Source organism: Zea mays, chromosome 7 (genome assembly GCF_902167145.1).
Source record: "Zea mays cultivar B73 chromosome 7, Zm-B73-REFERENCE-NAM-5.0, whole genome shotgun sequence".
In the NCBI taxonomy this organism is placed as follows: domain Eukaryota; kingdom Viridiplantae; phylum Streptophyta; class Magnoliopsida; order Poales; family Poaceae; genus Zea; species Zea mays.
This window is the reverse complement of record NC_050102.1, coordinates 176568434-176580375: the sequence shown is the minus strand read 5'-3', so window position 1 is coordinate 176580375 and position 11942 is coordinate 176568434. Positions and strand designations below refer to the sequence as shown.

General features: G+C 47.4%; 1 protein-coding gene, 1 non-coding gene and 1 pseudogene across 2 annotated transcripts; 2 read left to right on the top strand and 1 right to left on the bottom strand.

Moving 5' to 3' along the window:
* The first annotated feature begins 258 nt into the window (after positions 1-258).
* LOC103634406 (40S ribosomal protein S9-2-like) lies at positions 259-2146 on the top strand (annotated as a pseudogene).
* LOC111589840 (small nucleolar RNA Z162) lies at positions 1134-1222 on the top strand. Its single transcript, XR_004851675.1, has one exon. It is a non-coding gene; the product is annotated as a small nucleolar RNA Z162 (small nucleolar RNA).
* Positions 2147-9282: 7136 nt separating the features above from the next.
* LOC103633458 (uncharacterized) lies at positions 9283-10785 on the bottom strand. The gene is made up of 2 exons (XM_008655152.3): positions 10193-10785; positions 9283-9932 (listed from the first exon to the last, which is right to left on the bottom strand). Exons 1-2 carry the CDS (start codon positions 10565-10567, stop codon positions 9393-9395), a joined length of 915 nt encoding a protein of 304 aa, XP_008653374.1. The 5' UTR covers positions 10568-10785; the 3' UTR covers positions 9283-9392.
* Positions 10786-11942: the final 1157 nt, after the last annotated feature.

The following is an 11942-nucleotide window of genomic DNA, read 5'->3' as shown; positions in this document are numbered from 1 at the left end:
GATGTCCTTACACAGTTGCGCAGTTTTTGTTATTGCTCAACCAGTCAACCTGACGCTGATTATTAGCACCATTTAGTATAGGCCTTAACTGTGTTTTCAGTACTAGAAAGTAAAACAGAAACCTTTCACTCACTGATAGTGACAGGTTACTCGCTACATATACCACTCTTCAGATATTTTCCAAAGCTATTTTTAGTGTTATCAGTAGCTTATGATGTTGTATACTTGTATGTTGCAGATGGGAAGACTTTCAAGAAGCCACGACGTCCGTACTAGAAGGAGCGCCTAGATGCTGAGTTGAAGCTGGTTGGTGAGTATGGCCTCCGCTGCAAGCGTGAGCTGTGGCGCGTGCAGTATGCCCTGAGCCGTATCAGGAATGCAGCCAGGGAGCTGCTCACCCTGGATGAGAAGAACCCACGCCGTATCTTTGAGGGCGAGGCACTCCTCCGCCGCATGAACCGACATGGTCTCCTTGGTGAGGGACAGAACAAGCTTGATTATGTGCTTTGCCCTCACTGTTGAGAACTTTCTCCAGCGCCGCCTCCAGACCATCGTCTTCAAGAATGGCATGGCCAAGTCCATCCACCATGCTCGTGTTCTGATCAGGTAGCGCCATATCAGGTTTGATCATATGCTCCTGATCCCTCGATTGTGCATCAACTTGTGTTGTATGGTAAAATTTAGTTATGAATTTGCAATATATTGTTCCAGACTGTGCCCAATTTTTTCATTATGTTTTGCTGCAGTTGGTTGTAGATTAGTTGTAAAGACACATTTGATCTTGGATGGGCCATATGATGAAAAACCATGTGCAATTCTCACGATGGTCTTATACCTGTTACCATAATGAATAGTTTGTGTGACCCTTGCCTTCTCTCTATGGTTCGTTTTTACTGTAGTGAGGTCCTTGCTCTGTCTTCTTCAGTGGAAAAATGAATAATCTTGGTGACAAGACACTGAACGTTTGGAATGTTTGATTCAGTATTAACATAATTTCATCATTCATTTCATTTTGTATTTTTTAATGTAGTTTTAATTTCAAATTTGTTTTTTGTTGCAAATTGCTTTCTTCCTGTGCATCATGTCATGTTCCTTCTAAATTCTAATGTCTGTGCATGTATTTCTATGTTTTGTTGGGTACAATGAGGAGTTAATTTTACTAATGTATCTCCGAGGCCAGAAGGTCAATGATTCTTATGTCCTTTTGCATTCCGAGTGCCCTATTGGATGTTCAAATAACATTTTCTATTTTCTTTTTTCCCTTTCAATGTGTGATTATGTTGTCTTATTTCTTTCAGATTCTTTAGTTTCTAATTAACATGGAACGCCTTGTTCTGTCCATTCCCAAACCTGTCAGACTCAGACGTAACTCTGCCTCATGTGGTTAGTGTCGTAACTCTGCCTCATGTGGTTAGTTTCTAATGCATTGCTTTGCTTGCACTCTAGTAAAATAGGGTGCCTCGCATAAATCCTTTTTAGCAGAATGTGATGATTTGTAACATGTATCACTGAATTAGTCCTGTGCTCTGCATAGAAAATGAGCTGTGGTGCTTATGGAGAAGACCAGATTATTGATAGGGATGCTTGTACTTTTAATTTAAATTGTTGCCATAGTTTGGTAGATTGACAGACAAGTTACAGTTTAGCAACTTGGATTTATGGGACTTTTGTCACCAAGGGGTCCTAAAACATTTTCACAGGGTGGGGAGGCAGCCCGTCAACATTCCCTCGTTCATGGTCAGGGTCGAGTCAGAGAAGCACATCGACTTCTCCCTCACCAGTCCTCTGGGTGGTGGTCCTGCTGGAAGGGTGAAGCGCAAGAACCAGAAGGCCTCTGGCGGCGGTGGCGGCGGCGATGGCGAGGAGGACGACGAGTAGTGCTACGTAGGATTCTGCGACATCAATTGGTTGAAATGTGAGATGGACACTCTAGATTATTGTGTGGTCTTCAATTCAGAAATCCTGCGATGGTAAACAATTTTGCAGCCCGCTACTGACACTCTTGTTTAATTCAAGCATTGGCATCGTGTCCGGACACCATGAATTGTATTCTTGTTTGCGTGGCTATTTGCTCGTCTAGCCTTTAGGTCAATGTTTAAGACTGAATCAAATTGGTAGCCAAGTTTGCATTCTTAGGCTGTGGTTAGCTGTTTGGTGTTTTTTTTCTTGGGCCAATTCTCTGTATACCATTGGAAAATATACTCGTTTCTTGTGTGCCACTGACCCCACATGTCATACAAAAAAATATACCTATATGCCGGTCAGTGGCACACAAGGAATGAGTATAAAAGCTGATGGCATATCAGAATTTTTTTATTTTTTCTTACACATGTAAGAAGTTTTTGTGCTAACTTACACTACAGGAAACGACTAAATTTTCGTGGGCTAAAAACCCACGAAAATAAGCCTAAACCGACGAAAATAGCCTATTTTCGTCGGCAGGCCGACGAAAATAGCCGCCGAAAATAAGTTCGACGAAAATAGGGAATTATTTTCGTCGGTACCGACGAAAACGACTTATTTTCGTCGGCTTCTCTAAGGCCGACGAAAATAGTTGGTCGGCTGACTATTTTCGTCGGCCACTGAGGCCGACGAAAATAGGGACATAATTTTCGTCGGCCCTGGGTGGTGGCCGACGAAAATATCTGGGCACTTATTTTCGTCGGCCACCACCCAGGCCGACGAAAATTCATGATACCCCCCAAAAAACAGATTGTTCTGCACCTTTTATTAATTCACAGCAAAATAAACATATACACAATCTTATATACAGATTTCACAAACAATACAGTTTTCACAAACAACATTCACAAGCAATTACATAATTGTTTCAAACATATTCCATACATATAGTCCATATATAGTCCATACATAAACAAAGTCATTCCCTCGAGAACCATAAACAAAGTCTATACATATCCATACATAGTCCATAAACAAAGTCACTACTCACTCCGGCGGGCTATGTGAGTTTTGGCCACTCCCTCCTCCGCCACCAGGAAGGTGGCCACTCCCTCCAGAACCATGGACGAGGAAGTCTTGGACGTTGACAGCACCCTCCGATCCCTGAGCATGTGACGCTGAACCCTGCAATTCATCAATCATTCAAATAAGGCTGTGTTTGGTCAATATTTGTATAAAACTAAACATGGAACGTCACCTGTGATCCATGGTGAGGAGGAGGCTGTGCATGCATCCACGGGTACTGGTGTGCTGGCCACCCCTGAGGTGGTGGCACCCACCCCGTCGGTGGCGGTGCCATCCACGCTTGAAATGGTTGAGAGCCCGCCGGTGGCTGAAAGACCGGTGGCACCCATCCCGGGACTGGCTGCGATCCTTGGGGTGGTGGAGGTGTCCAAGTGCCTGGAGGTGCCTGCGTCCACCCAACACCAGTCCACTGTGGCTGCGACGCTGGAGCTTGTCCTGGCCACTGTCCCCATCCTTGTGCCTGCGAGCCATTTTTGATAATAAAAAAAGAGTTGCTATGGAATTGAAGTGTTCAGATAGTGTTACCTGGGGAGGGCGAAAAGCTGGCAAGTTCATATCAGGGCCGAGTCGAGTAGTCATTTCCTGCAAATGGATGAAACGTTAGAATCGCAACATTATACTTTGAATTCAATGACACGTGATGAGATAGATGAATTACCTGAAAATAAGAAGTCATATACTGCGTCAGCTGTCCGACCTGCTCCTGCGCTGCTCGAGCCTGCTCCTGTGCTGCTCGAGCCTGCTCCTGTGCTGCCCGAGTCTCCTCCTCCAGCTGAGCCTCTCGAGCAGATTTGGAGGAGCGAGAACTCCCTGCCGAAGATGATGTTTTCCCTTGACCTAATGTCCTGTTGTACTCCACAACGCCGGTGCCAAAGGCAAACCTGCATGATACACATAGTTGAGCCATTAAGTGGACACATTCTTGTTAATGAAATTGTCGAATCAAAGACAACCACCTCACCTGCCATGCTTTCTACCCCCACCACTGTGGTACAACGCCGAAGCATCTAAGTCTGAATGCATCCAGTCGAAATCAGGCCCATGGCGTTGAGTCATTTCCTCCCCATATGCATTCTGCAAAGAAAGTTAGAGTTGGAGTTAGACACAAAACATGCAATTTAATTCGTAAATACAACTTGTTTACCATTTTCTCCCTTGCCGCCTCGCTGCATAGCTCATCAGGGTTCGCCGGATCAGGGCCACGGTGACCACGGACGTAAACCTCCATAAAACTTGGAGCAACTCCACTTTCAGCTTCCTGCATGAAAAAGAAGAGTTAAACCATATAATTTTCATAGATGTAACATACAAGTTTGATTTATATACTTACCATGCGGCGTGCGGTACCAAGGTGTCCATCGGCGCCGTACCTATGCCCTGGTCCTTCAGTGCCACGGTTGACACGGTGCTTGTTCGACTCTGCAATCCAATCAGGCGACGCCCATCTCTTTGCCAACCACCTCCAGGCTTCCATGTCCTTCGCCAGCCAATCCACAACGCTCTCCAGGTACTGCTCCTCTGTGAGGTAGATCTCATTGGCCCCTAATGCTTTGCTCGAAACATGTGCTTATGATGCTTTCAGCAACATTACGCTCTTGGTGCATCAAGTCTATGTTGTGCGGCATGATCAAGGCTTTTGCATACGGAAGGTCCCATATTGATGAAATATGGGTCCAGTTGTGGTCCTCCCCGTAGCCTTGAAACCTATCATTTTCTCCTTGCTTCAGACAAGCATGCCATGCCATTATCTGTGGTGCAGTTTGCCTCTTTGGTGGCCCATTTCTGATTTTGGCTCCACTTCTGAATGCAGTAAGCGAATTCCTGAAATCATGCTTGAATGGAGTCCAACGTCGATGAGCATCAAAGAATGACACTTTCCCACCATGCTTCAATCTGAATGCATCCGTATCATTCATACATATGGGACAACACAACCGACCATGAACACACCATCCAGACCAATCTCCATACGCCAGCAGATCATGCACTGACCACAAATAAGCAGCGCGCATGGTAAACTCCTTTTCAGTATGGCTGTCATAAGCCTTCACACCTCTCCACAATTGTTTCAGCTCTTCAATTAAAGGGCGAACAAACATATTCAGCTTTGGCCCTGGATGCTCGGGGCCTGGGATGACTAGTGCAAGGAACATGAACTCTTCTTTATTGACCAACTCAGGAGGAAGATTATATGGCACAATGAAGACAGGCCAACACGAGTAAGGGCTTGCACTGGTATTGAAAGGTGTGAATCCGTCCGTCGATAGACCAAGCCGTACACTCCTAGGGTCGTTTGCAAATTCGGGATCAAACTCGTCTAATGCCTTCCACGCATCACCGTCCGACGGATGGACCATTAAGTCTGGATCAGTGACGAGACGTACACCATTCTTTTGCCACGTCATATGCAGAGCTATTTCCTTGTTGAGGAACAACCTTGAAAGCCGAGGAATGATGGGCAACCGACGAAGTTGCTTAGCTGCGACCTTCGTAACTACCAATTCACCCTCATCATTTGTCACCTCGACATATCTAGAAGCTTCGCAATGCTTACAACGGTCCAGCTTGTCATCCTCCTCAAAGAATAGCATGCAACTGTTGGGACACACGTCGATCTTCTCATATGTCATCCCAAGACCAGCCAACATCTTCTTTGCGAAGTACATATTCTTTGGCAACTTATGATTCTCCGGGAGAACCTCGCCCATCAGTTGGACGATGTCGTTATAAGCACTGTTTGAAATGTTGTGCTTCGACTTTATCGCCATTAGTCTAGTGAGAGTCCCAAGAACTGACATCTGAGTGTGCTCGTGCAGTCTCTCTTCTCCTGCGGCGAGTAGCCGGAAGAATTCCTGAGCATCGCGTGGAAGCTGCCCCGGCTCCTCAGCGTTCATTTCAACATCCCTACCAAGATCATGCAACATGTCATCCATCCTATCATGATCGTCATCAAGTTCCACCTCCGCGTCAACGTGTCTAATAGACTCTCCATGCCGGTACCATACAAGGTAGTTCGGCATAAACCCACTTTTGCAAAGGTGTTTCTCCATTTCTTCTTTCATCTGAGGCCACTTGTTCTCGCAGCGATTGCAAGGACACTTCACTAGACGACCAGTTGCATCTTTGAAAGCGTGCTCAAGAAAAGCCTTTGTTACACCCATCCATTCATTCGAATGTGCCCCATCCTTTCTCCACCCGTCATACATCACCCTCCGATCACCGTCCATTTCAAAGGCTAAACAAAAGACAAAGAACATCAACGATCGTCCGTGGCTTAGGTGAACTCCCTATTAGGTAAAGGCCCTAAACCCACCCAAGAGTGTAGGCCGATGCTTGTGATTTGTGACGTGTAGCCTACGATTGCCGCGAAATTTCGGCAGCATAACCCCGCTGCTCTCCAAGCACACGCCTGAACATGGTGCGTTGGAGAACAACTGGGTTACACAACCGAAATTCCGCGTCAAGCATAAGGCACATGTCACAAATCAAAAGCATCGGCCTACACTCTCAGGCTGTCCAAAATACGTGGACAATTCCGGAACGGCGAACCTCACAAGCCAATGTGACGTTCGCCGTTCCCGAACGGGTGACGCATACGGTTCGCTACGGTTAACGATCACCGTCCATAATAAATAACTTAAACAAAAGACAAATAACATTCACGGTCGCCACGACACGCCGCACGCGAACGGCACGCCACGGCACGCGCACGGCACGCCGCACGCGCACGGTCGCCACGACACGCGCACGGCCGCGCGCCCGGCACGCCACGGCACGCGCATGGCACGCCCGGCACGCCACGACAAGCATCAAATATGTCGGGAAATAAGGGAGACGGGGAGGCTCACCGCGGGGAACGACGACGACGTGGTCGGACGACACGGCGTGGACGAACGACGGCCGTGGACGAACGGCGTGGACGGCGGGCACGGCGTGGACGAGTTTGCTCCTATGAACGGCGTGGACGAACGGCGAGCCACGCGCGGCGACGCGAAGCGGCGAGGGCGCGCGCGCGGGCCACGAGCGGCGACGCGTGGAGAGCGGGCGGGCGCGGGCGGCGGTGCAGTGAGGGAGGGCCACGAACGGCGGCGGTGCAGTGAGCGGGCGGCCGCGGGCGACGCGTGGACGCCGGCGCGGCGATGGTGGATGGGGGCGTGACAATGGTGGGCGGCGCGGGAGGGCGGGTGTGCGGGCGGGCGTCGTCGACGGCGGCGCGGCGCGGCGCGTGGAGGGACGGTCTGCGGGCGGCGCGGCGAGGGAGGACGGGCCGGCGGCGCGACGACGTAGGGCAGGCGGGCGGCGGCGCAAGCGAGCGAGAGTTTGACGAGACGAGCGAGAGATAGAAAGTGCGCTGAGGCCGATTAACGGGTCTCTATTTTCGTCGGCCTCATTGAGGCCGACGAAAATACAGGCCGGTTAATGACTTATTTTCGTCGGTCTGGATGAGGCCGACGAAAATACGCCACTTATTTTCGTCGGCCTAGCTGCGGCCGACGAAAATATCACACATTTTCGTCGGTCCCGAGGCCGACGAAAATACCTTTCGTATTTTCGTGGGCCTGCCGACGAAAAGCTTCGTTGGCCGACGAAAATAGGACCCATTTTCGTCGATCACTGTTGCCGACGAAAATAACATTGTATTTTCGTGGGCCGGCCGACGAAAATAGTCCGGCCCACGAAAATTTAGGTGTTTCCTGTAGTGTTAAGGGTTGTTTCGTTTCTAGGGACTAATGTTTAGTCTCTTTTTTTATTCCATTTTAGTACTTAAATTACTAAATATACAAACTTTTTAGTTTTCGTATCTAACAATATAGGGTATAAAATAGAATAAAATGAAGAGACTATAGATTAGTCCATAGAAACCAAACACCCCTTTAGGTCCTATTCGTTTTTATCAAACCCATGGGGATTGAGAGGGATTGAATCCCCTACAAGTCAAAATCCCCCTCAATCTCTATGGATTAGGGATGAAACGAACAAAGCCTTATTGTGTGCAAGAATACCGCCAATCTCGTTTGCATGTGGAAAATGAAGTTTGAATGGAGTGAAAATGTGAGATGTAGTGACATGGTTGTAAGTTGTTCACATACACACAGATATGCGTGGTAATGGATCACGATCCAAATGTTTCTTCACAATAAATAGAGTATTTGATTATTTTTAGTTTAAAAAATAAATAAAACTAAAGTTCAATTTTAATCTGGTTCGATACTTAAATTTTATAGTATAAAATTTAGAGTTTATTATCATTCCTACAGGTGGAAAACCCACTTTTTCCACCTCATATTCCTACCTGTTGCCGATGCGAGAAAAAATTTCTCTATGATTGTGTCTAGATAATTTTTTTCTTTTAAGTTGCACGAATTTTTTCTTTAAATTTGTAATACGAGTCTACCAACCAATGATCATATGTTGGTAACCACTAATCATTGGTAGGTAGATAAGTCTCAAATCTAAAATAGTGATGTTTTTCCAGCAGAAGAGAAAATATCCCTACAGCTCAATGTAGATTTTTTCATTAATATCCTTTAAATTTGCTGCAATGTTTACCTACCAATGTTAATGATAGATATTAGTGGTAGGTAACCACTCCTCTAACCAATAGAGTCTATTCGTGTGTTTGGTTGACTGTATTTGCTGGTGCTTACATCACATGATACAATGAGCTGGTGTTTGGTTGTTGTCAACCAGGCTCTACGCGTGCGAGGTGTGTGTTTGGTTACCAACATGCAGATGTGGAGTCAGACTCTCACAATACTCAAAGTACCCTGGACTAGGCTCTGCAGTCGCGAGCAAATTGATTGCATCTCTGGAGCCAGACTCTCGCTAGCCTGGCTCATGTAGCCAAGCTACATGGAGAAGCCAATCAAAGAGGTCATGTTTTTGTTACGTGAACGGTAGATTATAAATATGTATAGTTATAATCTAAAAACAAAAAATATAATAGTGTCTGAGCCAACACCGTGGCCTAGAAGTTGACCCATACATGACATGATTCTCGGTCGGGACTAGCATGAGTCTGTTTTGAATCATGCCGGTTCATGTTGTGACACTATTAAATGGGTCGTGACTGCCGAACCAGACTGGGCCGCGACACCAATAAATGGGTTGTGCCCCGTGCCGACTTACTAGGCATAGCCCATTCGAGCGTGGAAAAAGACGAGAGAACAATCGTGTTTGAAAAACTATCACATTTAAGCAATGTCTACCTATATGATATATAGAAATCGTAGCGATGCACGTGCAACTAATTAGTATTGTGTTTTAAGTGTTTAGATGACAAGGATTCCTCCAGACACTCAAGAAATATTTAAGGGGACAAGCCTCAAGTTGTTAGGGAAACAGAAGCGTGGTAAAGATAAATTGGTAAAGACAAATTTCGTGTCCGGCCGTGCTTTGAGCTACTATTTTCGGGTCGTGATCATAATGGCCGGAAAAGCCGAACCTATATTCACAGCAGTACAGACGGACACCTCTGTCGACCGGGGGTATGAACCGACTCGCAATGGAGTCGCTCTGATCGGAGAGCGCTGGAGCGGGTTTATAGGGGACCCAACTGACGATGAGATTGTGATGTGACTGCGTGTTCGCCTCGCCGCTAGTTCATCCTCTGACTGGTAAAGTAGCTGAGGCACCTGAGCAACTGGTATGGCCGTAGGTACTGATTGTGCGTAATTTCCACACTGGACAATGTTGAAGCCTTCCATCCACAAGCGACCATCTGCACCCAGTGTTGGCCCATAAATCTGTGACCTCCTTGATGGCACGAACCGACTGCCATCGCCAAGGTAGTTTTGGAACACAGTCGCTGGCCTCGATTCCATCCATAGCGGCATCATTGATTGTCCGATGCTTGTTGCTGCCTCTGTAGTAGTTGGCTCCGTGCTATGTTTTGCAGTTGAATCTCCAGACGACGCAGTTGATGTGTTGGAGTACAAATTAACCTATAAAAATTGATTCGTCCGTTCACACAATAGAATGCGTGGTTACATTTAGAAAAGAAAAACATATTTAAAGACCAATCGAATAGCATAATATATACTTCATCATTTGTTCTAAATTATAAGTTATTTTAATTTTTAAAACTAGATTTTACTATACATCTAAATATAATCCGTATTTAGGTTCTCAGCAAGAGCTACATATATATACAGAAAAGCTAAATTAGTAATTTATAACTGGGAAGGAGGAAATATCTGATAACCTTGATACTGTTTGGATGAATAAAACTCGTGGAGAGCGCAAGGTGGGGAGGCGGGACGGCGCTGTACAGCCCAGATGATATTTCCTCTTGCCTCCGGAAAGCGACCGGCACGCTCGCTTCGTCCCTGAAGACAATCACCGCCATGAACAGGTGTCGGCATAAAGCGATCGCCTCAATGGCGCCGAACTTCTCCAGATCGGCACGCAAGTCGTCGTCTTTCTCGGGGAAGGACAGGTCGAGTTGCTGGGCCAGAATACAACGGCTGTGCAGATTGCCGGAGAGTTGGCCGGCGGCGGGGGCCAGGAGGTCGCGCGCCAGGGTCGCCCTCTCCACGACATGGCCATATATGCGGCGTAGGTTTTCTAGGGTCACCATGTTGGTATGTTTTTTTTTTTTTTGATCTACTCTATGCTCGCTCGGATCTCTGCGACGGCTCTTGTTGCTTTGTATTTTTCTGAACCTCTCCGTCAGGCGCGTGGGTATATATACACCTGGAATACCAAAGTGGGCCCGTTTAAAGACGTTCTAATCCCACCTATATAGTAGGCTTTGTCGGTTTCAAATACCAAAGAGGCCAGTTTGGTTTTTGATGTGCGCTGCTTTTTGACGCGTGGCAACCAAAACATGACGACGTGCAGTGCAGTTTCCATCTGATGGGACGGAGGTGCTTCCGGATCCCGCCCACATGGCTGTTAAGTAACCCTAGTTAGAGTTATATGGGCAAATATCTGTTTTGCCTCTAAGGGGTCTTACATCTCTATATAAGGAACATGTACACCTCCTCATAATACAGAGAAGAGAAAGAGGCCATAAGCCCAACCCTACATCGTGTTTATTGTGTTTCCTCTGTCGTGCTAATGGGAAGGGAGACGAGTTCTCTACAGCTTCTCGCGCCTCTACTGCTGATGGGAGGGAAGGGAGCGGATCTGGTGATCCGTGGTGACGTAGTTCTCAACACGTTATCAGCACGCTCTACCTCGATGTTGCTGCTGGATCAGATCTGCATCAACTCTCCGTCCATCCGGCAGGTCTCTGGCCTAGCCGAACTCTCCTACGCGAGAGGCTTCAATTCCCCTCTACCCAATCGACCGGTATGTCCAATGTTCTTGATCTGTTCACCGAAAAATAGCGGCTCATGTCGCCGTCGTCGAGGGCCTGCTGCCCTAGTCGCGAATGCTCGCGTCGGTCACGGCTCAGCCCACGCTCGCCCCGACACGAAGGAAGGCGTGTCCACAACGTGTGCGCGGTGCAGCACACCGCCGGTGACTCTGCTGGTCACGTCGCGTGTACCATCCCGGTGACGGGTTCAACGTGTTTGCTGCGCGCCGCCCGGACACAGAACCACCTGCCTTCCGCGCGTTCGTGGCGTGAAAATGGGATCGGAAGTCTCATATGGCGGCTTGACCAGGCAGCGTCGCCTAAAAAAAGAAAAAAAAGAAAAGAAAAAAGAAAAAAAACTTACACGCGCTCGCCGTCTTCCTATGCATGGCGCCATGGACCCGTCGTCTTCCCATGCATGGCGCCATGGACCCCTTCCATGCATGGTCCCATGCACGCACAACTGTTTCAGCTATTAGATGGGATTATAGGAGATTGAGTGGAGATTATCAAGCTCATTCTTTAGGAAACAAACCTCCACACATGACGGACCTCCACGCATCGTGGCCTGCAGTCACACTGGGAGAATCCATGAAATAGCACTTGTTTGAGACGGCGTTCACCAAATAGCATCCGATTTTAAGTAATTCAT

What these genes read in the sequence shown, in the direction of transcription:
- LOC103633458 (XM_008655152.3), bottom strand. Translation starts at nt 10,567, where the DNA reads ATGGTGACCCTAGAAAACCTACGCCGCATATATGGCCATGTCGTGGAG. An exon ending in TTCATCCAAACAGTATCAAG is followed by an intron (nt 9,933 to 10,192) that starts GTTATCAGATAT and finishes CAATTTTTATAG; the next exon opens with GTTAATTTGTACTCCAACAC.